This window comes from Tinamus guttatus, unplaced genomic scaffold, assembly GCF_059628265.1.
Source record: "Tinamus guttatus ecotype Peru unplaced genomic scaffold, ASM5962826v1 Tinamus_guttatus_pri_ptg000026l, whole genome shotgun sequence".
Lineage (NCBI taxonomy): Eukaryota > Metazoa > Chordata > Aves > Tinamiformes > Tinamidae > Tinamus > Tinamus guttatus.
The window spans coordinates 2,694,260-2,720,152 of record NW_028288560.1 but is presented as its reverse complement, the minus strand read 5'-3'; the positions used below and the strand labels follow the sequence as shown (position 1 = coordinate 2,720,152).

Sequence of the window (25,893 nt, the reverse complement as noted above, 5' to 3'; positions counted from 1 at the left end):
AGTGAGCGGCACGGCCGCGAGACCCTGCCTGGCCCTGGCCCGAGCCCGGGGCCGCGGGGCTTCACCTCTTACCAGGGCCCAGGCCGGCACACTCATTGCACTCCCAGGTGTCCCTCGTTAGTGCGGAGCAGCGCCGGTGCGTTCCCCTGACTGCGCACAAGCTGCACAGGATGAGCTCCCAGGGCCTGGGCAAGCAAACGGGCTGGTGCTGTGGCAGCCGGGGCTGGCCGCGATGCCGGCAGGGCGACCAAGGCCAAGGGAGCGGATCAGGGCAGCGCCCGGCCCCGCTCCGGCGCTGAGCGCCTGCTCGCGGCGCGACGGCCTCCGCGGCCAGCCCAGCGGCTGCCAGAGGCAGCTCCGGTGTCCTACCCTCTTTCCTCCACCCGCTGCCTCCCTCTACGATAGAGGCAGCGGCTGGCGTCGCACTGGCTGTGCCGGTCGTACAGCTCCTCGTACCGGCCGTCCTCCCAGGCAGGGTTTCTGCAGGAGAAGGAAGGGGAGCTCGTGAGCCTTCCCCGCTCGCCTGGCTCCCATCCCGCCTCCAGCTCCGTGGGGAGCCCGGCATGAGGGCAGCAGGACACCAACTTGAACTGGACCAGGATCCCCATTCGGAGCATTTCCGGCAGGAATGTCCTCCTGTCGTTGCACCCGGGGCAGCGGAAGTGCTCGCGGCCCGCGCTGGTAGCCAGTCCCTGTGCAGAGAGCCAAGCGGCGCTAGCAGCAGCTGCTGCTGGGCCCTGGCCGTGCCCCGGGACAGGCGAAACCTCCTACCTGGATACAGTCCCAGTGGAACCAGGCCCCTCTGCACGATGGGCACACCATGGTGCCAAAGGCCCTGGCCCGAGCCCAGGGCGGCGGGGCTTTGCCTCTTACCAGGGCCCAGGCCAGCACACTCGTCGCACTCCCAGGTGTCCCTCGTTACTGCAGAGCAGCGTCGGTGCGTTCCCCTGGCTGCTCATGAGCTGCACAGGATGAGCTCCCAGGGCCTGGGAAAGCAAACGGGCGGGAGGCACCGCACTCGCCGCACACGAAGCAGCTCTGCAGAGAGCGCGGCAGCCCCGTGGGTGACGTGCGCTGGGCCTCCCCGGCCAGCCCCGCGTCCCCAGGAAAGGCCCCGGTGCCTCCTGTCCCGCAGAGCCTCCTCGTGCACGAGGTCGCTGCCTGCGCTGGAGCCGCCGGAGCTCCCGGGAGCGTTGTCGGAGCCCCTCGGAACGCAGCCTTTGTGTCCCGCGCCCTCGGCTGAGCCCTCCCGAGCCTCTGCACGCACGGAGCTGCCGGCCCTGCCCCGGCCTCACCTTCTGGCTCGCAGCCTTAACACTACGCTTGATATCTGCCGGGAGGAACCTGCAGATACCCTCATCGCCCACGCCGCGCTGCGCCAGCCCGGTGGCGAGATACTGCAAACGGGACAGCACCGGGGCTCAGTGCGGGCTCCGAGGGGCTGTTCTTGGCCTGCTGGACATGGCTTGTCCCGCGGGGCTGTCAGGGCCGCCTATACGGGTGGCGGGTCCGCTGGGCAAGGCGGGAGCGTCCTGGGCGCCGCTCCGGTCCTGGGCGCCGCTCCGGTCCTGGCCGCGCTGCCTGGGGGCTGCTCTCGGGAGCCGGGGAGCTGGAAGCCGACGCGGATTCCCCTCGGCTGCTGGTTACGGAGCTCGCCACGTCTGATGGCGAGCCCGAGGGTGTCACAGAGCCGGAGGGCGACGCGCGTGTTTGCCGGCTTCTCACTCTGGTGCTGGGAGCACAAGCAGAGCCAGGAGCTGCCACCGCTCCTGCACTGATGCTGGCGGCATCGGGCGGCTGTGGCTGCACCCTGGGGGCTGTGAGGGCAGAGGGACAGTGAGCGGCACGGCCGCGAGACCCTGCCTGGCCCTGGCCCGAGCCCGGGGCCGCGGGGCTTCGCCTCTTACCGGAGCCCAGGCCGGCACACTCATTGCACTCCCAGGTGTCCCTCGTTACTGCGGAGCAGCGCCGGTGCGTTCCCCTGGCTGCGCACGAGCTGCACAGGATGAGCTCCCAGGGCCTGGGCAAGCAAACGGGCTGGTGCTGTGGCAGCCGGGGCTGGCCACGATGCTGGCAGGGCGACCAAGGCCAAGGGAGCGGATCAGGGCAGCGCCCGGCCCCGCTCCGGCGCTGAGCGCCTGCTCGCGGCGCGACAGCCTCCGCGGCCATCCCGGCGGCTGCCAGAGGCAGCTTCGGTGCCCTACCCTCTTTCCTCCGCCCGCTGCCTCCCTCTACGATAGAGGCAGCGGCTGGCGTCGCACTGGCTGTGCCGGTCGTACAGCTCCTCGTACCGGCCGTCCTCCCAGGCAGGGTTTCTGCAGGAGAAGGAAGGGGAGCTCGTGAGCCTTCCCCGCTCGCCTGGCTCCCATCCCGCCTCCAGCTCCGTGGGGAGCCCGGCATGAGGGCAGCAGGACACCAACTTGAACTGGACCAGGATCCCCATTCGGAGCATTTCCGGCAGGAATGTCCTCCTGTCGTTGCACCCGGGGCAGCGGAAGTGCTCGCGGCCCGCGCTGGTAGCCAGTCCCTGTGCAGAGAGCCAAGCGGCGCTAGCAGCAGCTGCTGCTGGGCCCTGGCCGTGCCCCGGGACAGGCGAAACCTCCTACCTGGATACAGTCCCAGTGGAACCAGGCCCCTCTGCACGATGGGCACACCATGGTGCCAAAGGCCCTGGCCCGAGCCCAGGGCGGCGGGGCTTTGCCTCTTACCAGGGCCCAGGCCGGCACACTCGTCGCACTCCCAGGTGTCCCTCGTTACTGCAGAGCAGCGTCGGTGCGTTCCCCTGGCTGCTCATGAGCTGCACAGGATGAGCTCCCAGGGCCTGGGAAAGCAAACGGGCGGGAGGCACCGCACTCGCGGCACACGAAGCAGCTCTGCAGAGAGCGCGGCAGCCCCGTGGGCGACGTGCGCTGGGCCTCCCCGGCCAGCCCCGCGTCCCCAGGAAAGGCCCCGGTGCCTCCCGTCCCGCAGAGCCTCCTCGTGCACGAGGTCGCTGCCTGCGCTGGAGCCGCCGGAGCTCCCGGGAGCGTTGTCGGAGCCCCTCGGAACGCAGCCTTTGTGTCCCGCGCCCTCGGCTGAGCCCTCCCGAGCCTCTGCACGCACGGAGCTGCCGGCCCTGCCCCGGCCTCACCTTCTGGCTCGCAGCCTTAACACTACGCTTGATATCTGCCGGGAGGAACCTGCAGATACCCTCATCGCCCACGCCGCGCTGCGCCAGCCCGGTGGCGAGATACTGCAAACGGGACAGCACCGGGGCTCAGTGCGGGCTCCCAGGGGCTGTTCCTGGGCCTGCTGGACACGGCTAATCCCGTGGGGCTGTCAGGGCCGCCTATACGGGTGGCGGGTCCGCTGGGCAAGGCGGGAGTGTCCTGGGCACCGCTCTGGTCCTGGGCGCCGCTCCGGTCCTGGCTGCGCTGCCTGGGGGCTGCTCTCGGGAGCTAGGGAGCTGGAAGCCGACGCAGATTCCCCTCGGCTGCTGGTTACGGAGCTCGCCGCGTCTGATGGCGAGCTCGAGGGTGTCACAGAGCCGGAGGGCGACGCGCGTGTTTGCCGGCTTCTCACTCTGGTGCTGGGAGCACGAGCAGAGCCGGGAGCTGCCGTCGCTCCTGCGCTGACGCTGGCGGCATCGGGCGGCTGTGGCTGCCCCCTGGGGGCTGTGAGGGCAGAGGGACAGTGAGCGGCACGGCCGCGAGACCCTGCCTGGCCCTGGCCCAAGCCCGGGGCCGCGGGGCTTCGCCTCTTACCAGGGCCCAGGCCGGCACAATCATCGCACTCCCAGGTGTGCCTCGTTACTGCGGAGCAGCGCCGGTGCGTTCCCCTGGCTGCGCACGAGCTGCACAGGATGAGCTCCCAGGGCCTGGGCAAGCAAACGGGCTGGTGCTGTGGCAGCCGGGGCTGGCCACGATGCTGGCAGGGCGACCAAGGCCAAGGGAGCGGATCAGGGCAGCGCCCGGCCCCGCTCCGGCGCTGAGCGCCTGCTCGCGGCGCGACAGCCTCCGCGGCCATCCCGGCGGCTGCCAGAGGCAGCTTCGGTGCCCTACCCTCTTTCCTCCGCCCGCTGCCTCCCTCTATGATAGAGGCAGCGGCTGGCATCGCACTGGCTGTGCCGGTCGTAAAGCTCCTCGTACCGGCCGTCCTCCCAGGCAGGGTTTCTGCAGGAGAAGGAAGGGGAGCTCGTGAGCCTTCCCGCTCGCCTGGCTCCCATCCCGCCTCCAGCTCCGTGGGGAGCCCGCATGAGAGGGCAGCAGGACACCAACTTGAACTGGACCAGGATCCCCATTCGGAGCATTTCCGGCAGGAATGTCCTCCTGTCGTTGCACCCGGGGCAGCGGAAGTGCTCGCGGCCCGCGCTGGTAGCCAGTCCCTGTGCAGAGAGCCAAGCGGCGCTAGCAGCAGCTGCTGCTGGGCCCTGGCCGTGCCCCGGGACAGGCAAAACCTCCTACCTGGATACAGTCCCAGTGGAACCAGGCCCCTCTGCACGATGGGCACACCATGGTGCCAAAGGCCCTGGCCCGAGCGCAGGGCGGCGGGGCTTTGCCTCTTACCAGGGCCCAGGCCGGCACACTCATTGCACTCCCAGGTGTCCCTCGTTACTGCAGAGCAGCGTCGGTGCGTTCCCCTGGCTGCTCATGAGCTGCACAGGATGAGCTCCCAGGGCCTGGGAAAGCAAACGGGCGGGAAGCACCGCACTCGCCGCACACGAAGCAGCTCTGCAGAGAGCGCGGCAGCCCCGTGGGTGACGTGCGCTGGGCCTCCCCGGCCAGCCCCGCGTCCCCAGGAAAGGCCCCGGTGCCTCCCGTCCCGCAGAGCCTCCTCGTGCACGAGGTCGCTGCCTGCGCTGGAGCCGCCGGAGCTCCCGGGAGCGTTGTCGGAGCCCCTCGGAACGCGGCCTTTGTGTCCCGCGCCCTCGGCTGAGCCCTCCCGAGCCTCTGCACGCACGGAGCTGCCGGCCCTGCCCCGGCCTCACCTTCTGGCTCGCAGCCTTAACACTACGCTTGATATCTGCCGGGAGGAACCTGCAGATACCCTCATCGCCCACGCCGCGCTGCGCCAGCCCGGTGGCGAGATACTGCAAACGGGACAGCACCGGGGCTCAGTGCGGGCTCCGAGGGGCTGTTCTTGGCCTGCTGGACATGGCTTGTCCCGCGGGGCTGTCAGGGCCGCCTATACGGGTGGCGGGTCCGCTGGGCAAGGCGGGAGCGTCCTGGGCGCCGCTCCGGTCCTGGGTGCCGCTCCGGTCCTGGCCGCGCTGCCTGGGGGCTGCTCTCGGGAGCCGGGGAGCTGGAAGCCGACGCGGATTCCCCTCGGCTGCTGGTTACGGAGCTCGCCACGTCTGATGGCGAGCTCGAGGGTGTCACAGAGCCGGAGGGCGACGCGCGTGTTTGCCGGCTTCTCACTCTGGTGCTGGGAGCACAAGCAGAGCCAGGAGCTGCCACCGCTCCTGCACTGATGCTGGCGGCATCGGGCGGCTGTGGCTGCACCCTGGGGGCTGTGAGGGCAGAGGGACAGTGAGCGGCACGGCCGCGAGACCCTGCCTGGCCCTGGCCCAAGCCCGGGGCCGCGGGGCTTCGCCTCTTACCGGGGCCCAGGCCGGCACAATCATCGCACTCCCAGGTGTCCCTCGTTACTGCGGAGCAGCGCCGGTGCGTTCCCCTGGCTGCGCACGAGCTGCACAGGATGAGCTCCCAGGGCCTGGGCAAGCAAACGGGCTGGTGCTGTGGCAGCCGGGGCTGGCCACGATGCCGGCAGGGCGACCAAGGCCAAGGGAGCGGATCAGGGCAGCGCCCGGCCCCGCTCCGGTGTTGAGCGCCTGCTCGCGGCGCGACAGCCTCCGCGGCCAGCCCAGCGGCTGCCAGAGGCAGCTTCGGTGCCCTACCCTCTTTCCTCCGCCCGCTGCCTCCCTCTACGATAGAGGCAGCGGCTGGCGTCGCACTGGCTGTGCCGGTCGTACAGCTCCTCGTACCGGCCGTCCTCCCAGGCAGGGTTTCTGCAGGAGAAGGAAGGGGAGCTCGTGAGCCTTCCCCGCTCGCCTGGCTCCCATCCCGCCTCCAGCTCCGTGGGGAGCCCGGCATGAGGGCAGCAGGACACCAACTTGAACTGGACCAGGATCCCCATTCGGAGCATTTCCGGCAGGAATGTCCTCCTGTCGTTGCACCCGGGGCAGCGGAAGTGCTCGCGGCCCGCGCTGGTAGCCAGTCCCTGTGCAGAGAGCCAAGCGGCGCTAGCAGCAGCTGCTGCTGGGCCCTGGCCGTGCCCCGGGACAGGCGAAACCTCCTACCTGGATACAGTCCCAGTGGAACCAGGCCCCTCTGCACAATGGGCACACCATGGTGCCAAAGGCCCTGGCCCGAGCCCAGGGCGGCGGGGCTTTGCCTCTTACCAGGGCCCAGGCCGGCACACTCATTGCACTCCCAGGTGTCCCTCATTACTGCAGAGCAGCGTCGGTGCGTTCCCCTGGCTGCTCATGAGCTGCACAGGATGAGCTCCCAGGGCCTGGGAAAGCAAACGGGCGGGAGGCACCGCACTCGCCGCACATGAAGCAGCTCTGCAGAGAGCGCGGCAGCCCCGTGGGTGACGTGCGCTGGGCCTCCCCGGCCAGCCCCGCGTCCCCAGGAAAGGCCCCGGTGCCTCCCGTCCCGCAGAGCCTCCTCGTGCACGAGGTCGCTGCCTGCGCTGGAGCCGCCGGAGCTCCCGGGAGCGTTGTCGGAGCCCCTCGGAACGCGGCCTTTGTGTCCCGCGCCCTCGGCTGAGCCCTCCCGAGCCTCTGCACGCACGGAGCTGCCGGCCCTGCCCCGGCCTCACCTTCTGGCTCGCAGCCTTAACACTACGCTTGATATCTGCCGGGAGGAACCTGCAGATACCCTCATCGCCCACGCCGCGCTGCGCCAGCCCGGTGGCGAGATACTGCAAACGGGACAGCACCGGGGCTCAGTGCGGGCTCCGAGGGGCTGTTCCTGGGCCTGCTGGACATGGCTTGTCCCGCGGGGCTGTCAGGGCTGCCTATACGGGTGGCGGGTCCGCTGGGCAAGGCGGGAGCGTCCTGGGCGCCGCTCCGGTCCTGGGCGCCGCTCCGGTCCTGGCCGCGCTGCCTGGGGGCTGCTCTCGGGAGCCGGGGAGCTGGAAGCCGACGCGGATTCCCCTCGGCTGCTGGTTACGGAGCTCGCCACGTCTGATGGCGAGCTCGAGGGTGTCACAGAGCCGGAGGGCGACGCGCGTGTTTGCCGGCTTCTCACTCTGGTGCTGGGAGCACAAGCAGAGCCAGGAGCTGCCACCGCTCCTGCACTGATGCTGGCGGCATCGGGCGGCTGTGGCTGCACCCTGGGGGCTGTGAGGGCAGAGGGACAGTGAGCGGCACGGCCGCGAGACCCTGCCTGGCCCTGGCCCGAGCCCGGGGCCGCGGGGCTTCACCTCTTACCAGGGCCCAGGCCGGCACACTCATTGCACTCCCAGGTGTCCCTCGTTAGTGCGGAGCAGCGCCGGTGCGTTCCCCTGACTGCGCACAAGCTGCACAGGATGAGCTCCCAGGGCCTGGGCAAGCAAACGGGCTGGTGCTGTGGCAGCCGGGGCTGGCCGCGATGCCGGCAGGGCGACCAAGGCCAAGGGAGCGGATCAGGGCAGCGCCCGGCCCCGCTCCGGCGCTGAGCGCCTGCTCGCGGCGCGACGGCCTCCGCGGCCAGCCCAGCGGCTGCCAGAGGCAGCTCCGGTGTCCTACCCTCTTTCCTCCACCCGCTGCCTCCCTCTACGATAGAGGCAGCGGCTGGCGTCGCACTGGCTGTGCCGGTCGTACAGCTCCTCGTACCGGCCGTCCTCCCAGGCAGGGTTTCTGCAGGAGAAGGAAGGGGAGCTCGTGAGCCTTCCCCGCTCGCCTGGCTCCCATCCCGCCTCCAGCTCCGTGGGGAGCCCGGCATGAGGGCAGCAGGACACCAACTTGAACTGGACCAGGATCCCCATTCGGAGCATTTCCGGCAGGAATGTCCTCCTGTCGTTGCACCCGGGGCAGCGGAAGTGCTCGCGGCCCGCGCTGGTAGCCAGTCCCTGTGCAGAGAGCCAAGCGGCACTAGCAGCAGCTGCTGCTGGGCCCTGGACGTGCCCCGGGACAGGCGAAACCTCCTACCTGGATACAGTCCCGGTGGAACCAGGCCCCTCTGCACGATGGGCACACCATGGTGCCAAAGGCCCTGGCCCGAGCCCAGGGCGGCGGGGCTTTGCCTCTTACCAGGGCCCAGGCCGGCACACTCGTCGCACTCCGAGGTGTCCCTCGTTACTGCAGAGCAGCGTCGGTGCGTTCCCCTGGCTGCTCATGAGCTGCACAGGATGAGCTCCCAGGGCCTGGGAAAGCAAACGGGCGGGAGGCACCGCACTCGCCGCACACGAAGCAGCTCTGCAGAGAGCGCGGCAGCCCCGTGGGTGACGTGCGCTGGGCCTCCCCGGCCAGCCCCGCGTCCCCAGGAAAGGCCCCGGTGCCTCCCGTCCCGCAGAGCCTCCTCGTGCACGAGGTCGCTGCCTGCGCTGGAGCCGCCGGAGCTCCCGGGAGCGTTGTCGGAGCCCCTCGGAACGCGGCCTTTGTGTCCCGCGCCCTCGGCTGAGCCCTCCCGAGCCTCTGCACGCACGGAGCTGCCGGCCCTGCCCCGGCCTCACCTTCTGGCTCGCAGCCTTAACACTACGCTTGATATCTGCCGGGAGGAACCTGCAGATACCCTCATCGCCCACGCCGCGCTGCGCCAGCCCGGTGGCGAGATACTGCAAACGGGACAGCACCGGGGCTCAGTGCGGGCTCCGAGGGGCTGTTCTTGGCCTGCTGGACATGGCTTGTCCCGCGGGGCTGTCAGGGCCGCCTATACGGGTGGCGGGTCCGCTGGGCAAGGCTGGAGCGTCCTGGGCGCCGCTCCGGTCCTGGGCGCCGCTCCGGTCCTGGCCGCGCTGCCTGGGGGCTGCTCTCGGGAGCCGGGGAGCTGGAAGCCGACGCGGATTCCGCTCGGCTGCTGGTTACGGAGCTCGCCACGTCTGATGGCGAGCTCGAGGGTGTCACAGAGCCGGAGGGCGACGCGCGTGTTTGCCGGCTTCTCACTCTGGTGCTGGGAGCACAAGCAGAGCCAGGAGCTGCCACTGCTCCTGCACTGATGCTGGCGGCATCGGGCGGCTGTGGCTGCACCCTGGGGGCTGTGAGGGCAGAGGGACAGTGAGCGGCACGGCCGCGAGACCCTGCCTGGCCCTGGCCCGAGCCCGGGGCCGCGGGGCTTTGCCTCTTACCGGAGCCCAGGCCGGCACACTCATTGCACTCCCAGGTGTCCCTCGTTACTGCGGAGCAGCGCCGGTGCGTTCCCCTGGCTGCGCATGAGCTGCACAGGATGAGCTCCCAGGGCCTGGGCAAGCAAACGGGCTGGTGCTGTGGCAGCCGGGGCTGGCCACGATGCCGGCAGGGCGACCAAGGCCAAGGGAGCGGATCAGGGCAGCGCCCGGCCCCGCTCCGGCGCTGAGCGCCTGCTCGCGGCGCGACGGCCTCCGCGGCCAGCCCAGCGGCTGCCAGAGGCAGCTTCGGTGTCCTACCCTCTTTCCTCCGCCCGCTGCCTCCCTCTACGATAGAGGCAGCGGCTGGCATCGCACTGGCTGTGCCGGTCGTACAGCTCCTCGTACCGGCCATCCTCCCAGGCAGGGTTTCTGCAGGAGAAGGAAGGGAGCTCGTGAGCCTTCCCCGCTCGCCTGGCTCCCATCCCGCCTCCAGCTCCGTGGGGAGCCCGGCATGAGGGCAGCAGGACACCAACTTGAACTGAACCAGGATCCCCATTCGGAGCATTTCCGGCAGGAATCTCCTCCTGTCGTTGCACCCGGGGCAGCGGAAGTGCTCGCGGCCCGCGCTGGTAGCCAGTCCCTGTGCAGAGAGCCAAGCGGCGCTAACAGCAGCTGCTGCTGGGCCCTGGCCGTGCCCCGGGACAGGCGAAACCTCCTACCTGGATACAGTCCCAGTGGAACCAGGCCCCTCTGCACGATGGGCACACCATGGTGCCAAAGGCCCTGGCCCGAGCCCAGGGCGGCGGGGCTTTGCCTCTTACCAGGGCCCAGGCCGGCACACTCGTCGCACTCCGAGGTGTCCCTCGTTACTGCAGAGCAGCGTCGGTGCGTTCCCCTGGCTGCTCATGAGCTGCACAGGATGAGCTCCCAGGGCCTGGGAAAGCAAACGGGCGGGAGGCACCGCACTCGCCGCACACGAAGCAGCTCTGCAGAGAGCGCGGCAGCCCCGTGGGTGACGTGCGCTGGGCCTCCCCGGCCAGCCCCGCGTCCCCAGGAAAGGCCCCGGTGCCTCCCGTCCCGCAGAGCCTCCTCGTGCACGAGGTCGCTGCCTGCGCTGGAGCCGCCGGAGCTCCCGGGAGCGTTGTCGGAGCCCCTCGGAACGCAGCCTTTGTGTCCCGCGCCCTCGGCTGAGCCCTCCCGAGCCTCTGCACGCACGGAGCTGCCGGCCCTGCCCCGGCCTCACCTTCTGGCTCGCAGCCTTAACACTACGCTTGATATCTGCCGGGAGGAACCTGCAGATACCCTCATCGCCCACGCCGCGCTGCGCCAGCCCGGTGGCGAGATACTGCAAACGGGACAGCACCGGGGCTCAGTGCGGGCTCCGAGGGGCTGTTCTTGGCCTGCTGGACATGGCTTGTCCCGCGGGGCTGTCAGGGCCGCCTATACGGGTGGCGGGTCCGCTGGGCAAGGCGGGAGCGTCCTGGGCGCCGCTCCGGTCCTGGGCGCCGCTCCGGTCCTGGCCGCGCTGCCTGGGGGCTGCTCTCGGGAGCCGGGGAGCTGGAAGCCGACGCGGATTCCCCTCGGCTGCTGGTTACGGAGCTCGCCGCGTCTGATGGCGAGCTCGAGGGTGTCACAGAGCCGGAGGGCGACGCGCGTGTTTGCCGGCTTCTCACTCAGGTGCTGGGAGCACAAGCAGAGCCAGGAGCTGCCACCGCTCCTGCACTGATGCTGGCGGCATCGGGCGGCTGTGGCTGCACCCTGGGGGCTGTGAGGGCAGAGGGACAGTGAGCGGCACGGCCGCGAGACCCTGCCTGGCCCTGGCCCGAGCCCGGGGCCGCGGGGCTTCGCCTCTTACCGGGGCCCAGGCCGGCACACTCATTGCACTCCCAGGTGTCCCTCGTTACTGCAGAGCAGCGCCGGTGCGTTCCCCTGGCTGCGCACGAGCTGCACAGGATGAGCTCCCAGGGCCTGGGCAAGCAAACGGGCTGGTGCTGTGGCAGCCGGGGCTGGCCACGATGCCGGCAGGGCGACCAAGGCCAAGGGAGCGGATCAGGGCAGCGCCCGGCCCCGCTCCGGCGCTGAGCGCCTGCTCGCGGCGCGACGGCCTCCGCGGCCAGCCCAGCGGCTGCCAGAGGCAGCTTCGGTGTCCTACCCTCTTTCCTCCGCCCGCTGCCTCCCTCTACGATAGAGGCAGCGGCTGGCATCGCACTGGCTGTGCCGGTCGTACAGCTCCTCGTACCGGCCGTCCTCCCAGGCAGGGTTTCTGCAGGAGAAGGAAGGGGAGCTCGTGAGCCTTCCCCGCTCGCCTGGCTCCCATCCCGCCTCCAGCTCCGTGGGGAGCCCGGCATGAGGGCAGCAGGACACCAACTTGAACTGGACCAGGATCCCCATTCGGAGCATTTCCGGCAGGAATCTCCTCCTGTCGTTGCACCCGGGGCAGCGGAAGTGCTCGCGGCCCGCGCTGGTAGCCAGTCCCTGTGCAGAGAGCCAAGCGGCGCTAACAGCAGCTGCTGCTGGGTCCTGGCCGTGCCCCGGGACAGGCGAAACCTCCTACCTGGATACAGTCCCAGTGGAACCAGGCCCCTCTGCACGATGGGCACACCATGGTGCCAAAGGCCCTGGCCCGAGCCCAGGGCGGCGGGGCTTTGCCTCTTACCAGGGCCCAGGCCGGCACACTCGTCGCACTCCCAGGTGTCCCTCGTTACTGCAGAGCAGCGTCGGTGCGTTCCCCTGGCTGCTCATGAGCTGCACAGGATGAGCTCCCAGGGCCTGGGAAAGCAAACGGGCGGGAGGCACCGCGCTCGCCGCACACGAAGCAGCTCTGCAGAGAGCGCGGCAGCCCCGTGGGCGACGTGCGCTGGGCCTCCCCGGCCAGCCCCGCGTCCCCAGGAAAGGCCCCGGTGCCTCCCGTCCCGCAGAGCCTCCTCGTGCACGAGGTCGCTGCCTGCGCTGGAGCCGCCGGAGCTCCCGGGAGTGTCGTCGGAGCCCCTCGGAACGCGGCCTTTGTGTCCCGCGCCCTCGGCTGAGCCCTCCCGAGCCTCTGCACGCACAGAGCTGCCGGCCCTGCCCCGGCCTCACCTTCTGGCTCGCAGCCTTAACACTACGCTTGATATCTGCCGGGAGGAACCTGCAGATACCCTCATAGCCCACGCCGCGCTGCGCCAGCCCGGTGGCGAGATACTGCAAACGGGACAGCACCGGGGCTCAGTGCGGGCTCCGAGGGGCTGTTCCTGGGCCTGCTGGACATGGCTTGTCCCGCGCGGCTGTCAGGGCCGCCTATACGGGTGGCGGGTCCGCTGGGCAAGGCGGGAGTGTCCTGGGCACCGCTCCGGTCCTGGGCGCCGCTCCGGTCCTGGCCGCGCTGCCTGGGGGCTGCTCTCGGGAGCCGGGGAGCTGGAAGCCGACGCGGATTCCCCTCGGCTGCTGGTTACGGAGCTCGCCGCGTCTGATGGCGAGCCCGAGGGTGTCACAGAGCCGGAGGGCGACGCGCGTGTTTGCCGGCTTCTCACTCTGGTGCTGGGAGCACGAGCAGAGTCAGGAGCTGCCGCCGCTCCTGCACTGATGCTGGCGGCATCGGGCGGCTGTGGCTGCACCCTGGGGGCTGTGAGGGCAGAGGGACAGTGAGCGGCATGGCCGCGAGACCCTGCCTGGCCCTGGCCCGAGCCCGGGGCCGCGGGGCTTCCCCTCTTACCGGAGCCCAGGCCGGCACACTCATCGCACTCCCAGGTGTCCCTCGTTACTGCGGAGCAGCGCCGGTGCGTTCCCCTGGCTGCGCACGAGCTGCACAGGATGAGCTCCCAGGGCCTGGGCAAGCAAACGGGCTGGTGCTGTGGCAGCCGGGGCTGGCCACGATGCCGGCAGGGCGACCAAGGCCAAGGGAGCGGATCAGGGCAGCGCCCGGCCCCGCTCCGGCGCTGAGCGCCTGCTCGCGGCGCGACGGCCTCCGCGGCCAGCCCGGCGGATGCCAGAGGCAGCTTCGGTGTCCTACCCTCTTTCCTCCACCCGCTGCCTCCCTCTATGATAGAGGCAGCGGCTGGCATCGCACTGGCTGTGCCGGTCGTACAGCTCCTCGTACCGGCCGTCCTCCCAGGCAGGGTTTCTGCAGGAGAAGGAAGGGGAGCTCGTGAGCCTTCCCCGCTCGCCTGGCTCCCATCCCGCCTCCAGCTCCGTGGGGAGCCCGGCATGAGGGCAGCAGGACACCAACTTGAACTGGACCAGGATCCCCATTCGGAGCATTTCCAGCAGGAATGTCCTCCTGTCGTTGCACCCGGGGCAGCGGAAGTGCTCGCGGCCCGCGCTGGTAGCCAGTCCCTGTGCAGAGAGCCAAGCGGCGCTAGCAGCAGCTGCTGCTGGGCCCTGGCCGTGCCCCGGGACAGGCGAAACCTCCTACCTGGATACAGCCCCAGTGGAACCAGGCCCCTCTGCACGATGGGCACACCATGGTGCCAAAGGCCCTGGCCCGAGCGCAGGGCGGCGGGGCTTTGCCTCTTACCAGGGCCCAGGCCGGCACACTCGTCGCACTCCCAGGTGTCCCTCGTTACTGCAGAGCAGCGTCGGTGCGTTCCCCTGGCTGCTCATGAGCTGCACAGGATGAGCTCCCAGGGCCTGGGAAAGCAAACGGGCGGGAGGCACCGCGCTCGCCGCACACGAAGCAGCTCTGCAGAGAGCGCGGCAGCCCCGTGGGTGACGTGCGCTGGGCCTCCCCGGCCAGCCCCGCGTCCCCAGGAAAGGCCCCGGTGCCTCCCGTCCCGCAGAGCCTCCTCGTGCACGAGGTCGCTGCCTGCGCTGGAGCCGCCGGAGCTCCCGGGAGCGTTGTCGGAGCCCCTCGGAACGCGGCCTTTGTGTCCCGCGCCCTCGGCTGAGCCCTCCCGAGCCTCTGCACGCACGGAGCTGCCGGCCCTGCCCCGGCCTCACCTTCTGGCTCGCAGCCTTAACACTATGCTTGATATCTGCCGGGAGGAACCTGCAGATACCCTCATCGCCCACGCCGCGCTGCGCCAGCCCGGTGGCGAGATACTGCAAACGGGACAGCACCGGGGCTCAGTGCGGGCTCCGAGGGGCTGTTCCTGGGCCTGCTGGACACGGTTTGTCCCGCGGGGCTGTCAGGGCCGCCTATACGGGTGGCGGGTCCGCTGGGCAAGGCGGGAGTGTCCTGGGCGCCGCTCCGGTCCTGGGCGCCGCTCCGGTCCTGGCCGCGCTGCCTGGGGGCTGCTCTCGGGAGCCGGGGAGCTGGAAGCCGACGCAGATTCCCCTCGGCTGCTGGTTACGGAGCTCGCCGCGTCTGATGGCGAGCCCGAGGGTGTCACAGAGCCGGAGGGCGACGCGCGTGTTTGCCGGCTTCTCACTCTGGTGCTGGGAGCACAAGCAGAGCCAGGAGCTGCCGCCGCTCCTGCACTGATGCTGGCGGCATCGGGCGGCTGTGGCTGCACCCTGGGGGCTGTGAGGGCAGAGGGACAGTGAGCGGCACGGCCGCGAGACCCTGCCTGGCCCTGGCCCGAGCCCGGGGCCGCGGGGCTTCGCCTCTTACCAGGGCCCAGGCCGGCACACTCATTGCACTCCCAGGTGTCCCTCGTTAGTGCGGAGCAGCGCCGGTGCGTTCCCCTGGCTGCGCACGAGCTGCACAGGATGAGCTCCCAGGGCCTGGGCAAGCAAACGGGCTGGTGCTGTGGCAGCTGGGGCTGGCCGCGATGCCGGCAGGGCGACCAAGGCCAAGGGAGCGGATCAGGGCAGCGCCCGGTCCCGCTCCGGCGCTGAGCGCCTGCTCGCGGCGCGACGGCCTCCGCGGCCAGCCCGGCGGCTGCCAGAGGCAGCTTCGGTGCCCTACCCTCTTTCCTCCACCCGCTGCCTCCCTCTACGATAGAGGCAGCGGCTGGCGTCGCACTGGCTGTGCCGGTCGTACAGCTCCTCGTACCGGCCGTCCTCCCAGGCAGGGTTTCTGCAGGAGAAGGAAGGGGAGCTCATGAGCCTTCCCCGCTCGCCTGGCTCCCATCCCGCCTCCAGCTCCGTGGGGAGCCCGGCATGAGGGCAGCAGGACACCAACTTGAACTGGACCAGGATCCCCATTCGGAGCATTTCCGGCAGGAATGTCCTCCTGTCGTTGCACCCGGGGCAGCGGAAGTGCTCGCGGCCCGCGCTGGTAGCCAGTCCCTGTGCAGAGAGCCAAGCGGCGCTAGCAGCAGCTGCTGCTGGGCCCTGGCCGTGCCCCGGGACAGGCGAAACCTCCTACCTGGATACAGTCTCGGTGGAACCAGGCCCCTCTGCACGATGGGCACACCATGGTGCCAAAGGTGAGGCTGTCCTCCAGCTGCTCGAAGCAGATGATGCAGAGCGTTTCTGCACCAGGTGTCACAAGCACGCTCTGCTGCGGCCGGTGCTCCGAGCAGAATTCTTCTCACAGAGGGTGGCCTCATCGTGCTCCTTCTAGAATGTTCCCTGGGGAACCCTGTCACCCGCAAACGCTGCTCAGCCCCGTTGGAACAAAGCTCCAAGCCCAGAGTTCCCTGACTCTCAGCCGCTTGGCACCGGTTCAGAGCGGTCGCAGCCTCCCGGCGCGGCTCGTGGGGCCCTGCCGCCCCCCCGCCGCCGTTGCTGGGCCGTGGCGCCGCGTGTCTTTGCGTTTGCCCTACAGAGACTCGGGTTTCCAAGCCGTGTGGTCCGTTCACCTCCAGAAATGCTCTCTGGGCCGTTACGTTGCATGCTGAACGCCTGGGCCGTGGTACTGTGGCCATGCGGAGAGTGGCGGCTGTGCCTGGAGAAGCCCTGCGTCATGGGCAAAGGCGGCTTCCTCTTGCGTCCGCTCTCCGCTCTCCGCCGCCATCCGCTCGCATCCACTCGCCGACCTTCCCAAGCCGCTCCGAGGCGCTTCCTCCAAACTGAGCCTTGTTGGCGTCCAGCGGCCCCTGATGTGCTGCCCGCACGGCCGTGTCACAGGGCACCGGTGCTCACGCGGCACAGTCATGACACGGCAGCTACAGGCACGACTCCCCCCCAGAAGGAGCAGGGCTTTCCCGGGAGATAGATCCCGCTCGCCCACGGGAGCCATTGGGAAAGGCCTAGGGTGAAGCAATGTGGGCAGCAAGCTCTAGGTTCAAGCTCTAGCGAGCTCCGCTCTGGTGCAAGAGGCCGAGGAAGACCAGGCTCATCTCCCAGCATGTGGAGGGCAGATAGAAACTTTATTGAGCAGAGGGCAGGGCACCGTTGCCACAGCTGGCGGTGGGGATGTGGGGCGGGTCCGGCCTCCTCACCCTGCTTGTGAGAGTTAGGCGCCTTCCTCTTCATCCTCAGTTTTCAGATTGTTGTCAACTGAGCAGTGCGGAGAGTCCTGGCACTGGCATGTCGAGGTTCTCCTCCAGGTCTGCTCTTGTCAACAAGTTGACCATAAGGCAGCAGTGTGCCCTCATGGCCAAGAAGGCCAATGGGATCCTGAGGTTCATTAAGAATAGCGTCTCCAGCAGGTCGAGGGAGGTGATCCTGCCCTTCTACTCAGCCCTGGTGAGGCCACATCTGGAGAACTGTGTCTAGTTCTGGGCTCCCCAATACAATAGGGACATGGATCTACTGGGGAGAGTCCAACGCAGGGCTATGAGGATGACTGGGGGCCTGGACCATCTGCCTTATGAAGAAAGGCTGAGAGCTGGGCCTGTTCAGCCTGAAGAGAAGGCTGGGAGGGGCCCTGGTCAGTGTATATATAAATACCTGAAGGGAGAGAGCGAGGAGGATGGTCCTGGCCTCTTTTCAGTGGTGGCCACCAACAGAACTAGAAATAATGGCCACAAACCAAAGCATCAAAAGTTTCCCAGGAACTTAAAGAAAAATTTCTTCACAGTGAGGGTGACAGAGCACTGGAACAGGTTGCCAAGAGAGGTCATGGAGTCTCTGTCTCTGGGGATCTTCAAAACCCGCTTGGACACAGTCCTGTGCCATGTGCTCTAGGTGACCCTGTGTGTGCAGGGGGGTTGGACTAGATGACCTCTAGAGGTCCCTTCCAAACTTTATGATTCTCTGGTAACCATGTGGTGACAGGGCTCTTGGGTGGGAGCAGGGCAGGGGAGCTGGAGCTGCCAAGCAGGGACGCCCACCGCTCCTCCAGGAGCTCTGTGCCTCCCCTGCCTCTCCGTGGCCCCCCCAGCCCTCCGCTGGTGCAGAGATCTGCATGGATGCGTGTCCCCTCTGCAGCCCCCTGCTGTTCCCAGGCTTTGGCAACGCATTTCTTGGTGTTTGTCCTACAGAGACTCAGGCTTCCAGACTGTATGGTCCCCTGCCGTCTCCAGAAATGTTGTCTGGACTGTTATGCTGCACAGGGGATGCCGGGGCCCTGGGGCTGTAGCCATATGGAGAGTGGCTGCGGCAGCTACCGCTGCCGATTGTGACATCTGTCACATGAGCAAGTTCTGTGCTTAATACACCTGTACTGTAGTGTTGTTTTGTACAGGATTCCATGTGTATTTTTAACAGGGCACTGGTAATATTTAATCATAGAAGGAGGAATACAGCATAAATGAAGATGAGTTCACAGTTCCACCATGGAACACAATTTTCAGACTAAATTTTGCCTTTTACAGTGGCAGTTTGTGGAAATTACTGTCATGATCATTCCTATAAGAGAATAAACCAGAGCTAGTGGGAGCTAGGATGCTGACAGTTCCCGATTTGGTATCATTCAATTTGAGAACAAAAACCTTGTTATTTCCGAGACTGTTCCTGGAATACGTGAGCAGCTGGTAGCGTGACCCAGAACCTACTCCTGGCATGGGGATTTAGTTAGGCTTTGCATCAAGCACACGGTTGTCTACAGGTTTTGTGTATTTTGTGCTATTTTGTCCAGCTAATATAATGCTGTATGGGAATGAAAAATCCAAGGTAAGAGCTGTTTCCATCAGTACAAAGCAACCAAATTAAATATGGTACTTTTTCCTTTTTGCCAAGATATTATGTGTGCAGTATTGGACTACTTTTCCATAGGGAAAATAATGGTGTCTGATCAAGCAGAGAAAAGTGGGAACAGGACTTCTTGTTCAGTCTGGTTTATTTACAAGAACTAAACAAATACTAAATAGATGGCAGAAGCCAAAATGCAATAAACTTTTCTGTGCTGCATTTGGTTAAAAAAAAACATAAAAAGGTACGTGGATGGTGGAAGAATATAGTGCAAAAATGTTTTTAAACTTGTAACACAAACTTGTGGATCACAGTTCATCTTGCACAGGACAAAATCTTGCACCTACCACTGCAATGGCTGTAATATTTCTTTGATATTAATATGACTGAAGAATTCAGGACATCTGCTTTGAAATGTTTCACCTAAAATTCAGTTTTGTCCATCCTCGCCTGATACCGTCTTTCAGACTGTTTCCTACGGTAAACGTCATCTGTCAGGAAAAGACATTATATTAGCAATTTCCAAGAACATAATGATATTAAATGTATAACATCTATCATCTTTTTAAATTTTTCGATCCAGCTTCCTCTTGCAGAGGCTGACAGACAATAGAAAATTGAAGCCAACATGAATCAGAGTTCAGAGTTTAGCACTCTAGACCAAGCACAGGGGATGGGGGAAGATAGTGGTGTTTTCTGCCTATTCCCAGTGCCCTCCACCCACACTGGCCCACTGGGGTGTTTCGCATTCTCCCCGGGTCTTCAAGCAGCCAAAGGGGTCCCCGCCTCACTCACAGAAGGTCTCCTGGCCCACACGGACGTTGATCATGAACCACTCCATGGCTCCCCCCAGCAGGAAGAAGAAGGGTAGGAAGCGGTAGGCGCCGAAGCGCTGCTTGCCGGGCACCAGCTGCAGGAGCCGCTTCAAACTCCTGTTCACCAGCATGGCCGGTGGCCTGGCGAGCTCCCTGGAAAGCAGAGCAGGCCCCAAGCAGCAGGGACAAGAAGACGGGGAGGTGTGAAAGGAGGGACGTAACGTGAAGCGGCCCCAGCGCGCCCCGCCATGACAGAACAACGCCAACCCCCCCCCCCCCCCGCAACGCCTCCAACGGCCGTAACAGTCCCAACGGCCGCGGCGCGCAGCCAATCAGCAGAGGCGCCCGGCGCGCGCGACCCCCCCCGCCCCCCGCCGCGCGCCCCTCACCTCAGGCGAGAGCGGCCGCGCGGCGCGAGCCCCGGCAACAGCGGCGCGGCGGCGGCGCCACGTGACGTGCGCCTCCTGATTGGCGGGCGGCGCGCGGCGGGGCGGGGCGGGGCGGGGCGGGGCGGGGCGGGCGGCGGCGCAATGGCGAGGCGCGGCTGGCGGCCCCGCCCCCCGGCGCGGAGTGGCCGCGGCCGGGCCGGGGCGGGCGGCGCGGAGCGCAGCGCGGCGGCGGCTCCGAGGCGGCTCCCCCGCGCGCAGGGAGGCAGCGCAGCGCGGCCGGGCCATGGCGGCGCTCGGCGGGGCTGTGCGCAGGGGCCGCGCCGCGCCGCGCCTCCTCGCCCTGGCCGTCTCGTGCCAGAGCTGCCGCCCCCGCAGCGGCCCGTGCGACGGCGGCCACGGGCAGCCCCCCGGCAGAGCCCGGCGCGCCGCGGAGCCCGGTCCCGCCGCTGGCAGCGCCCCCGCGCCCCCCGAGGGCGCCGACACCAAGACCTACCTGTGGGCCCGCTACCACGAGATGAAGAAGCTCGTGTACGGTAAGCGCCGCTGCTCGCGTCGCGCCCTCTCTTTGTCGCCATCTCCCGTCGCTGCACACGTGGCCGCCGCCGGTGCTCGGCGCGGGCTGCTCGTCCCGTCTCCGCCGAGCGCGGAGGGGACGGTGCTGCAGCTCCTGGTGGGTGCCTGGTGCTGAGCGGCCCGCGGTCGGTTCGTGCTCCTCCGCCGCGCACCGCCTTGTTGTGCTCGGCGCTTCTCGTAGCCGTGGCGCGGGGTCCGCGAGGCCGCCTGCTGCGGTCGGGTGCAGGCCGTTGCGCAGCTGTTTGCAGGTGTGAGGCACTGGCTTCAACGGCGCGCCTTGAACGGGGACCTGTTCTCCGTGGTTTGTCAGCTCTCGTCACGTTGCAGGTGAGCACGGGTGAGCAGTAGCTGCGATGACTTTGTCCCTGCCCTTACACAGCTCTGTTAGCTTTGTGGCAGCCTTGGCAGAGGAGAACAGGCGGCCCTCGGCCTACGAGGAGTCCTTCCCTTTGGAGACCGACATGTTCCATCTTCAACCCTGTCCCGCCTCCCAAAACATGGGATTTCACATAAAATCTGGAGTCCTTGGTGACATGCAAATATGAAGAAATTGTCGCCTGATCCATTGGGATCCCGTCTCCTCCAGCTTTGCAGGATGCGCCCTCCTCCGCTTGGTACAGCGTGGTGGCCAAGTCCTGCAGCTCAACGCCAGCCCCTGCCCTAACCCTGCTTGTGCTCTCAGCCCCATGACTGGAAAGGAATTCCAGCTCGCGGGAGCTGCGGTGATGTCTGGACCCGAATATCCTCAAAGTCATTTTTCTTTTCCATAGTGGTATAAACGTGGATATGTTAATATCACGGTCTCTTGGCAAAACGCTCCCTTGGATACGTGACAGATTACGGTGTGCATATTCACATAGTTTCCGTTTGTTGGCGTGCGTGTGGCAGAGTTATTTCTCGAGATGGAGAACTGATCAGCAGGACTAGAGATGCAGGAGGAAATAGATGAAATAGCCTGTTTGTAGACAGAGAAGGCTCTTCACAAATCTCCAGGTGATTTTTTTGTCATTAGGTGATGTTACCTAAGGAGGCCCCTGTTCGTTTAAGAAATAGTTCCCCAAACTGAAATTTCAAGACTGTGCTGTTATTCAGGTCTTGGCAAGCAAAAGCATAAACCAGGTTGGTCCTAGTTGGTTTTACTGCTGCTTTGATAGCTAAGCCGAGTTGTGCTGCATCTGGCGTCTGTCCGTTCCTTTGTTTGCCCTCCTTTCTAACTTGGATGTAAAACTGAGTCTCTGGTTGGATTAGGGATTTGGAAGGTTGGTTGTGTTTGAAAACATTGTTGCCCTTTGATCCATCAACTGCAAGTTTAAGAAGATCCTTAAAAAAATCGCTGTGCGGCCACCTACTCCCCCGGTCTCAGAAACTCTGCTTTTCTGTTTTGTCAGTTACGGCTGTCAGTTTGGGGAAAGATGTCCCTGTCAGTAGAATTTATTATGTGGGTTTTTTTCATGTTTTTATGTGTTGTTTTCACTTACTGAATACAGTTTTCTTAGTGCATTGCAGTCAAAATACTGTATATATTGGGGAAAAAAAAGATTGCCTTCATACTTGCCATTCAAATAAGAAGACTGCAGTATTTGGGTAGCAAGGAGAGTGCATAACAGTTTGAGAAAAGCACTTCAGGGAAAACGAGCAGTATGTGATAGAAGGTAAAAATCTCCCCTTAGGGCTGGGCCAAGAGAAGTCATTCTCTGCATTATTTATTTCCCCTCTACCTTTCACAAGACTGACTTTTAAGACTGTATTTCATTCACTGTGATGCTTTAAGGCTACTGCTTTCACTTAGTGTGACTTCCCTTCCCCTGCCAAAAGAGGCAGGGGGTGGTGTAGCTCAAGACTTGGAGCAGATGGTGTGAATTTAGAGAGACTTTGCTAATACTGAGGATGTAGATTAGAGTCTGTTCTTGCTTTCCTTAGTTTCTGTGGATCAAGAGATGTCTTTGCACCTAAATCCCATTGCAGGCCCCATCCAGCAGCGCGTCTGTCACATCGGGTGCAGCTGGGAGAAGACATGTCCGTGTGGCCGTTGCTGGGGATTCCAGCATAGCGGAAAGGTGGCATCTGCAGTCCAGCTTATTTTGATTCTGATGTTTTCCTCATCCTAAGCAAGTATTTGCAAACACCCCAAGATATTTAGGTGTAACTGTTTGAATTGAGGATGGGGCTCCAAAGGTATTTTCAGTGTTCTTTTCACACCGTTCCTCTGTTGTTTTATGATCTTTACGTTATACTCCAATCTGTCCAGGCAAAGCCTCTCCTCCCGGTAGAGGTGTTTGTTCTGGCTCCTTGAAATGCTCTGTAGACATTGCTGTGACACTAAAACAAAGCCTAAAGAAAACTGTTTGGCTTTTGAAAGTGAGTGTACAGAAGAACTTACTGATTTATGAAGATCATGGAGAATTGTGGCTGTGTGCCTTTTAATAATGCTCTTTTCCTCTTTGGTAAATGAAGGCTAGTCCGGAACAAAAGCCAGTGTGGATATCTGCTATGTGAGACCTCTGGGGGAATAGAGATGTGTATAAATTCCCTTTTTAATGTATCGTTCCTAACCAGCATGCTGGATCTGAGAGCAAAGGAGCATTTCCTGTGCGAGCGGCCAGGACCCCGGGGAGCTCAGCAGAGCAGAGGAAGCGGGTGGCACCTCCCTGCCTGCCTTGTTTTTCTGCTTGGAAAGGGCCATGCCGCAGCATGAAGTCTCCACGCTCATTCATCCTTAATTGCCTGCGTTTGCTTCCATCCCGCAGCCGCGCTGGGAACGAGCGCGCTCTGCAGCGATTGCGGGTTGTCTCCTGGAAGAGGTGCTTGTGCCGTCGGGAGGAGATGCCAACCGAAGCAGCTGCTCAGTGATTCACGCTTGCAAAACGAAGCAGAAGATGTTGTGTGGTTACCCTGCGCTGATGTCCAGGCATAAAAGCGGTGCTCACTTGTGGTCTGGCTCCCTTGTTGACCTTCGTCATGCATTATAATTACGAGGCGGGTGGACATTGCTGAGTGCTGTGTATCTGCATGGATATGCAGACACTTCCCTAAAAAAACAGCAGAGTTGCAGATCAGAGCAAATTGCAGACGTGCGGATTCCAGGGGGTTGTATTTCTGCAATAGCTCTTGCCCCAACCTTCCTCAGACGTAACCGTTCCAGCTCCCTCTTGGCGAAGCGCTGCGTGGGCAATCACCAGCTGCATGATACTGCCTCCCTTTCCAGTTGGGATTCTGGTGGAAAGCATATTGGAGAGTAACATTATTTTGTAAAATACAAGTGAGCTTTTAGCTTAGTTTTCTCTCTTTTCTTGGCAAAGCAGAAGCTACCTACCCCGGAAGGGTCCACTGGGACCATGTTCTGTTGAGCCCGTGGTGATAGTGTTTTCTTAGTGTGCGTCTTTGCGCAGCTTTTAGTGCAGTAAGAGGGGACACACCACGCAAGTCTGTGGCAGAATGTCCCAGAGGGATAAAATTAGCTGGGCGGGAGGCTGCTGGAGGAGTGTGACTTCACCCAGCAAGTCTAAATATACTCCCTAGGTCAGTGTGTGTTACAGCGGTGCTGCTCGTGGCTCTGATTGCAGCTGAGGCAGCCCTTTCCTCCTGGCACAATCGTACCGCTTCTCTCAGCTTTTGCAGATTGTGTTTTTGCAGGAAATTGCAGCCGGCATGTTGTGGTGTCTGGATGTGTCTCCCGAAGTGGGAGAGACAGGTTGCAGGTGATGCAGGTGTTTTGCCCTGCCGTCGGGCTATCCAAATGCATTATTGCAAACCTCATGGCAAAAGGTGAAGGATGAAGAAGCTTCACCTCTCTGTGCGGTGGAGTTGCCGCGGTAAAACCTGTGCTTTCATGGGGATAAGCAAACACTGCAGATTTACACTGTGATGTGATTAGGACTGTGTTGTCTTCCTTGCGAAGAAGAAAATTAGTGCCCTGCAGTTACTCCATCCCAAGCACGGTGTGTGCCCAGAGATAGGTCTCCTCCTGAGGTGCCATCAGGGGTGAGCACAGGAAGCAGAGGGCTGTTTGTTTGGGGCACAGAAAGTGTTTTTGGTGAGAGGATGAGAGTTGCAATCATCTGAATCCTTTTACACTTCCTATCTTTTAAAATCCTGGGGGAAGGTGCTCCCTCTCTGACCGTGTTTGCTCTTCATAGCCCCTTCCAGGAGATTTGCCACCAGCAGAGCAACTGAAAGAGGACTCTTGTTCTTGCTGTGTAGCAGCAAGTCTGTTCTCCTGCCTAAAAATACTGCTTTCTGGTCTTGCAGTTTCCCTCTGCTTGGTCTGGAGGCCAAAGGAAAGCAAACTAGGAGAGAGGCTTGGATATGTTTTTGTAATGCTGCTCTCCCCTGACAAATAATACATAATAACGTTTCTGAACGCTCCGTTGGTCAGCTCTTTGGATTAGCTTTCCCAGATGTACTCTTTTTGTTTTTTTCCTACCTAAAACATGTACTCAAATTCTGTACATTAAGTCCTGTAAGAGCTCCAGCCCACGTCTAAATTGGGAACAGCTGCTCTTGCTTTCTAGTGATACTCGTTTTGTCCTGAGTTCATATGAAACTCAATTTCATAGCAAGGAAGAGCTACAGGAGCCAGTACAAGGCCTGAGGGGGGGATCTGTTCCTGCCTTTCCTATCATGCTGTAACAAAAGCTCTGGGCTCTGGGAAAGGATATGTAGGTAGTTCAGGTGCTGGGGGATTTAACTCTCGTTTTCCCTGCAGTCCAGCAAGCAAAGTGCTATTCCGAGACATCCTAAGCACTACCCTCTCTGCGAATTGACCAACTGTACGTGAGGACCAAGCTGTTTCCACAGCTGTTTATCAGAGGAAAGCAGATAACTTGTTGCTATCAGCATGATGTGCTCCAAAAGCCTGGCTTAGTGTTTTTCAAAACTGTGGGGTTTTGTACACAAGCTTGCTTTAGGCTGCCCGGGGAAAAACAAACAAGCAAACAAAAAAAAGCAAAACAAATGCCCAAACTGTAGCTAAAGGATTTCTCAGTGAAGTCTGGCCGATTCTGCGCCTAACCTCTGGTTAGAGGCTAAGTTTAACCAGGCTAAATTTCCGTTTTGAAGTCAGGATTCCTCTAAGAGGAGAATTAGCTTGGTTATATCATTCAAATTTGAAGAGAGATTATGTTTTTCTGATGTTTGACAGTCACGTTTTTCTGCTGAGATGTTACAGCTGCCTTTCACATAGGTGAGCCTGTTAAACACAACTTCAGCCTGAGCTGCTGCAGGCTAGAAATTTGGCCATTTAAAATCCCTGGTCTGCTCTGTTTTATGTAGGCCAGAGATCTGAGGATGTTGTTTTCTGTCTTCTGCAAAATGTCAGTCTTGCTTAATTAAAATGGTTAGCAGGGTCACCAAGCACAGCTGGAGGCTTCCCAGCCCATTTTCTCCCGGGCAGGAGTATTTGAGCTGCCTAAGTGCAGCAGCTTCACCATCAGCACCACCCTCCTCTGCTGCTGCCGCGTGGTGCTTCCAGCTGCCGCCAGATGCAGGGTGTAAAGTTGATGCTTTGGTGATCCCTTCAGCTCCTCTAACCTCTCATCTGCCCCCTTCAGATCTCCTTCCCCCGGGAGTCTGCAACCTCCTCAATCCAGCGGCTATCTACGCTAACAACGAGATCAGCCTGGGAGACGTCGAGATCTACGGCTTTGACTACGACTACACGCTGGCACAGTATTCCAACGTGCTGCACTCCATGATTTTCAACACTGCCAGAGACATCCTGATAGAGCAGTTCAAGGTAATCGAGAATTTCTCTCGGTCTCACAGCTCTCTCAGTGCCTTGCTTGTGAAAGGCAGCGTCGTGCACGTGTCAGGTAGTTGTTGTATTGAGATAAGCTCCAGGTTTCACAATTTTTGCCTGCAGAAGTTTTGTCTATGCAGAATTAATCTCCTTGGGACTAGACATGCAGAGGTTAATGTGGATGAGGCTATGGATCATATCCTATTACGAATACCCTATTTGCAAAAGGTGGCTGCTCTGTGTGTTTTCTGTTGGCCCTGTCTTTCTGAGAGTC

At 63.2% G+C, this 25,893-nt stretch overlaps 4 protein-coding genes and 2 pseudogenes across 5 annotated transcripts in view; 1 reads left to right on the top strand and 5 right to left on the bottom strand.

The window, feature by feature from the left end:
• Window positions 1-61: 61 nt before the first annotated feature.
• On the bottom strand, window positions 62-4,568 carry LOC148596219 (uncharacterized; annotated as a pseudogene).
• A 585-nt stretch (window positions 4,569-5,153) lies between these two features.
• LOC148596218 (E3 ubiquitin-protein ligase PHF7-like) lies at window positions 5,154-7,297 on the bottom strand. The gene is made up of 8 exons (XM_088526929.1): window positions 7,283-7,297; window positions 6,802-6,903; window positions 6,429-6,544; window positions 6,278-6,374; window positions 6,092-6,198; window positions 5,876-5,986; window positions 5,579-5,691; window positions 5,154-5,488 (listed from the first exon to the last, which is right to left on the bottom strand). Exons 1-8 carry the CDS (start codon window positions 7,295-7,297, stop codon window positions 5,154-5,156), a joined length of 996 nt encoding a protein of 331 aa, XP_088383055.1.
• A 106-nt stretch (window positions 7,298-7,403) lies between these two features.
• Window positions 7,404-14,207, bottom strand: LOC148596217 (uncharacterized; annotated as a pseudogene).
• A 123-nt stretch (window positions 14,208-14,330) lies between these two features.
• Window positions 14,331-25,893, bottom strand: part of LOC148596214 (E3 ubiquitin-protein ligase PHF7-like) — a gene marked incomplete at its 5' end in the record, with an annotated part of 499,504 nt that continues 487,941 nt past the window's right edge. Inside the window, 4 exons of the mRNA XM_088526910.1 lie at window positions 14,331-14,665; window positions 14,756-14,868; window positions 15,053-15,163; window positions 15,269-15,375. Coding sequence (XP_088383036.1) covers window positions 14,331-14,665; window positions 14,756-14,868; window positions 15,053-15,163; window positions 15,269-15,375 — 666 coding nt within the window. The remainder of the gene's footprint in view (window positions 14,666-14,755; window positions 14,869-15,052; window positions 15,164-15,268; window positions 15,376-25,893) is intronic.
• UQCC5 (ubiquinol-cytochrome c reductase complex assembly factor 5) lies at window positions 18,355-19,827 on the bottom strand. Of its 2 annotated transcripts, none has more exons than XM_088527548.1 (3): window positions 19,803-19,827; window positions 18,901-19,073; window positions 18,355-18,596 (listed from the first exon to the last, which is right to left on the bottom strand). In XM_088527548.1, the coding sequence occupies exons 2-3, from the start codon at window positions 19,049-19,051 to the stop codon at window positions 18,529-18,531; spliced, it is 219 nt and encodes a 72-aa protein (XP_088383674.1). In that variant the 5' UTR covers window positions 19,052-19,073; window positions 19,803-19,827; the 3' UTR covers window positions 18,355-18,528. The 2 variants fall into 2 exon arrangements, with proteins under 2 accessions (XP_088383674.1, XP_088383668.1); XM_088527542.1 differs by lacking the exon at window positions 19,803-19,827 and adding an exon at window positions 19,310-19,391.
• Window positions 19,578-25,893, top strand: part of NT5DC2 (5'-nucleotidase domain containing 2) — a 27,326-nt gene continuing 21,010 nt past the window's right edge. The window contains exons 1-2 of the mRNA XM_088527533.1: window positions 19,578-19,842; window positions 25,432-25,616. Coding sequence (XP_088383659.1) covers window positions 19,593-19,842; window positions 25,432-25,616 — 435 coding nt within the window. The 5' untranslated portion in view covers window positions 19,578-19,592. The remainder of the gene's footprint in view (window positions 19,843-25,431; window positions 25,617-25,893) is intronic.

What these genes read in the sequence shown, in the direction of transcription:
- LOC148596218 (XM_088526929.1), bottom strand. An exon ending in TCCACTGGGACTGTATCCAG is followed by an intron (nt 6,199 to 6,277) that starts GTAGGAGGTTTC and finishes CTCTCTGCACAG; the next exon opens with GGACTGGCTACCAGCGCGGG. An exon ending in TTGTGCCGGCCTGGGCCCCG is followed by an intron (nt 5,489 to 5,578) that starts GTAAGAGGCGAA and finishes CTGCCCTCACAG; the next exon opens with CCCCCAGGGTGCAGCCACAG.
- UQCC5 (XM_088527548.1), bottom strand. Translation starts at nt 19,051, where the DNA reads ATGCTGGTGAACAGGAGTTTGAAGCGGCTCCTGCAGCTGGTGCCCGGC. An exon ending in TGTGGGCCAGGAGACCTTCT is followed by an intron (nt 18,597 to 18,900) that starts GTGAGTGAGGCG and finishes TTTTCCTGACAG; the next exon opens with ATGACGTTTACCGTAGGAAA.